The sequence below is a fragment of the Vigna unguiculata genome, chromosome 5 (assembly GCF_037176805.1).
Source record: "Vigna unguiculata cultivar grain cowpea cultivar isolate G323 ecotype 2 chromosome 5, ASM3717680v1, whole genome shotgun sequence".
Lineage (NCBI taxonomy): Eukaryota > Viridiplantae > Streptophyta > Magnoliopsida > Fabales > Fabaceae > Vigna > Vigna unguiculata.
In genome coordinates, this window is record NC_140796.1 from 19,530,018 (window position 1) to 19,534,504 (window position 4,487).

Consider the following 4,487-nt stretch of genomic DNA (forward strand, 5'->3'; position numbering starts at 1 on the left):
TATGTAGTACAAGTGTTATGATGAATCAAATTTCCCTCACCACAAGGTTAGCCCTTACTGGATTTCAGGCCTCCTGCTACCCTCACCACAAGAGTCAGTCCGCTCTAGGTGAGACTAACTGGCTCCTCAGAGTGTCAGGATGCAACCTTACCTTGAATCTTTACCTAATTATACAGATGGGGCACCACCATGGAGACCCACTAACAGGGGCCATGGAATTACGTCCCGACCACTGAAGCGCGACCCTGAAAGTCTCACCTAGAGACCCCCAAGGAATTATGCACTGACACAGACAAAAATACAGTCATATGGTCCAATAAGATTTACCATGCAAGGGTGCTTTCATTATGACAACCGTTAAAGTCGTTACATGTCACATCTCCAGGTCCAACGCATTCCAACTCATCATAATCCATTCATGCTCATAAGACACAACTCATCTCATTTTCATGTCACCTTAGTAATATCAATCTCATTTAGTTCTCATGCCAAAACTCATACCAAACCCATCATTTAAATTTCATGAATCATGCCGAACATACCTCATGCTCCATTATATACATGTTACTCATCATACAATCATACTCAACCAAAATAGATCATTCAGGAACAAACAGGCATCCAATCACAGCACTGTTCTCGCCCAGTACCTCGCTCAGGCTGAGGGGTCTCGCTCAGGCGAGGCGAGCTCGCTCAAGCGAACCCCTTTCGCCTAGGCGAGGGCTCGAAAGAGCATCCAGGAATCAACGCGGGATCTCGCTTAGGCGAGACCCCTCTCGCCTGGGCGAGATGTTTGCTCGCTCAAAAATCTGAGCGGGTTGCCTGGGCGACCCTTCGCACAAACTGGTTTGAGCGAATCCCTGTTTGTCTCACCTAGGCGAGACTGGCTCGCTTGGGCGAGATTAACAGGTCTCGCCACTGTTTTACCTGCAACAGCCATGTATTTCGAACCAACCAAGCATGCAAGGCATTCCACACGCCACATACAACAGTTTTATCCATACAAATATTCAACAAGCACAAAAGCAAAACAAAGATGACCCACACTCAAACCTTAACTTCCCGTACCTGGAAATGGGTTCGTACAGAAGGTTTGACGCGTAACCAAAGAGTACGACAGCTCTAGAACACACTAAAGAGCTGAAAACAGAAGGTACCCGGAACAAGGGCAGATTAGTATCAAACCCTAACTGCGAAAACACAAGGGAAAGCAAAAAGGGAACTCTGATGATCTAGAGGGCACTTACGTGGAGTAGAAACTGATTCGGAGCTAGCTCGAGAGACTTGGGGAGAAACCCTAGCAGAGCTCTAGTGCGGAAGGAGAAGATGACGGCTGCTGAGTTCTGCAATAGTGAGAGTGAGTGTGCAATTAGGGCAGACCTAAGGACTTTATACGTTGGGCCGGCCTTAGGCCCACTTACAAGGCAGCCCACCAACTTTAGGGCAGAAAATAAAAATGGGGGTCTTACAATTGTTATTATTATTATTATTATTATTATTAAACAAATACTTCTTCAATGTTCTTCTTTGGTTTAAATTGTTTATAGGTTTATATCTATAAATATGCTTCTTTTGAAAAATTTAAACATCAATTTTATGTTGTATTGTATAATATGCCTACATTTTAATTTAACAACAATCCATATAATACCTTTCATTTTAATATAATTTATAATTTAGAAATTTAATTATAAATTTTAATTTTATTTAATATATTATATAAAAAGTACTCATAATTAATTACTTATCTTTTTCTCATATCATTAAAATTTATATATAAAAATTACTCATAATTATTTATTTGAATATAAGAATATTACATTAATTTTAATATAAATTAAGATAAAAAATAAAAAAATTTAAATACAATAAAAGTGTTCCAACTATGTCAATTCAAGAGGTGTGGATTGAAATAAAGTATCTATATCTGACAAAATTTGTCAGGATTATCCCACTATGTGTTCTTTTGTTTCCAAAATATATAGTTGGGTGAATAATTAATCATTAAATAAGAATAATATTTAAATAATTAAACCAATAATAATAATAATTATTCAAATCACTAATTTATATATATTAACAATAAAATCTGTTTTAAATATTAAAAATGTAAAAAAAAAAACATGACTCAGTTATTTCAAATATATTTTAAATAACTTTGAAATCTAACAAGAAAATCCAAAAAAAAAAAATTAACACCTATTTTTTACTCTTTAATCTTAACTAAAACTCTAAACTTATTATCATAAACAATGTTTTGTAATTAAACTTCTAAAAAACATCATACTGACATTTCTTAATCTAAACAAAATAACAATTTATGTCATTACAAATTAATTATTCCAAATTACTCAAAAATACATAACATATCACACATAATACATAACAATAATTAATTATACGTAAATATATAATTATATCATTATTAGATAAATTTATCGTTTGAATATATTTAAATTAACAATTATAATATTTATAATTTTAAATTAAATTATTGATTTATTGATAATAATATTAAAATCTGTTTTCTAAAAAAAATTTAAAAACCAAAATCACGACAGGGTCTCATGCTAGTTTTCTGATACAAAACTTTTAATGACCAAATAACCAAAGTTTTGAACACGTGTTACTTAAATAAATAGGGTTAATTATATCTTGAACCACATAAAAAGAGGAAAAATTGTTTACTCAACCTATAACATATCTTGTGTTGGTCCTGTTTCTGTACTAGCTAGGACGACTTCATAGATATCAATTTCCAACATTGTTTGTTCAACCAAACTGAAGACAAGCCTCGGAGAGCCTCTCAAGAAATGAAGTTTACGACCTTTTTCTCTCTGTTTCTACTTTGTGGCTTCACCTCACACCTTGGTTCAGCCAGCGCAGATGTGGTGGACACCGACGGTAATCCTCTTGAAAATGGTGGCACATACTTTATAAGGCCAGTTATAATAACTGGAAACGGCGGTGGAGTGGAATTTGCAGCAACCGGAAACGAAACTTGCCCTTTGTCTGTTCGCCAAAATCCAAGTCCTTTGTCTAACGGCCTACCGGTAGAAATTTCATCGCCAATCAAATTCCCTTTTATAAAAGAAAGTTTTATTTTGGACATTAGGTTCCCTTTTGTAGCCCCGTGTGCTCCCTCTCCATCGAAGTGGACTGCTGTGAAGTTTGGGGGAAAGGGGTTGGTTGTTAAACTTACTGGCTACGACAACACAGTAGCCGGTGGGTTTAAAATCAAGAGCGTTCCCAATGATATTGGAGGCTACATCCTCTTGTTCTGTCCAGAGAATAGTTCTTGTGGCTATGTTGCAATTGAGATTTATCCTACAACAAACAAGCGTTTGGGGGTCACTCCGTATGAGGAGACTGCATTCTGGATTCGCTTTCAGAGAGTTTACACGTCATCTGCGTGAATTACCGATGGATAATGATTCAATGACTACCGAAATTTGACTCCTATGTTACTCCCTGACGTAGAAAGTAATTTTTAATTTTTTTTTACTTGCAAAAGAGAGTATGTCACGTGAGGGAAAGAGAAGTTAATTAATGTTAACTTTTTCAAACTGTGAAAGTGAATGGAAATGGCCAAAAGCGGTTTTGAAAAAAAATCATTTGCAGACCATTGAGAATGGTGTTGGAATCCTTCCAAACTTCACTGTGCCTACGAAATCTATATTTTCCTCCATGCGAAATCCACGGTGCTGGTCTTCTTCCTTGGAAAATCTCCACACTCCCTACAAAAGCCACAATCTTTGTTCCATTCCGTGAGAGAAGAGAAATGCAAAAAGGAAAACGAGTGGGAGAAGGCAAATACGGAAGACGAAGAATAGTCACAAGCATCGAAAAGAAGGGTCTGTCGCATAGGGTTAGGGAGAAGTGGTGAAGATGAAAGTGTGAGGAAGAAGACCCCATTTTTTCGAAATCCCCTTTGGAAGTTTTTTCGTTACCATTAAACCCTAAAGGAATGGTACAAGTTTAGCACCCTAACACCAGACCCCATTTGATATTGATGTGCAAAAAGTAATGGGTAGGTCACTATGTAATACATCAGGGGTCACTCACTAATGCAGTCACTATTATCATGTGTGTGAGGGGGGCACTTGTGGGCCAATTATTCCATAGGAATTTTTCTTATGAGTAAATATACCTTCCATACATGTTTTTTAGGTATTCCTAGATAGTATAAATGTTTTAGTTGTGGACTTCCTTACAATAGAGCAATGTGAAAAATGTTCAAGGTAGGTCACCACTTAATAAGTCAATGGTCACCAATAATTCCATGCAGAATTTATAATATATATATATATATATATATATATATATATATATATATATATATATATATATATATATATATATATATATATATATATATATATATATATATATAAAGTTGGATTTCGTGGACCAATTATCTCACAACAATTTTTATTAGGTTCAATATACGTTGCAGACATGCTTTGAAGGTCATGTGAGTCACTGTG

At 35.6% G+C, this 4,487-nt stretch overlaps 1 protein-coding gene across 1 annotated transcript; it reads left to right on the forward strand.

Annotated features, from left to right (window-relative positions):
- Positions 1-2,595: 2,595 nt before the first annotated feature.
- Positions 2,596-4,078, forward strand: LOC114182928 (kunitz-type trypsin inhibitor KTI1-like). The gene has a single exon (XM_028069736.2). The coding sequence runs from the start codon at positions 2,814-2,816 to the stop codon at positions 3,414-3,416; it is 603 nt and encodes a 200-aa protein (XP_027925537.1). The 5' UTR covers positions 2,596-2,813; the 3' UTR covers positions 3,417-4,078.
- The last annotated feature ends 409 nt before the right edge of the window (positions 4,079-4,487 follow it).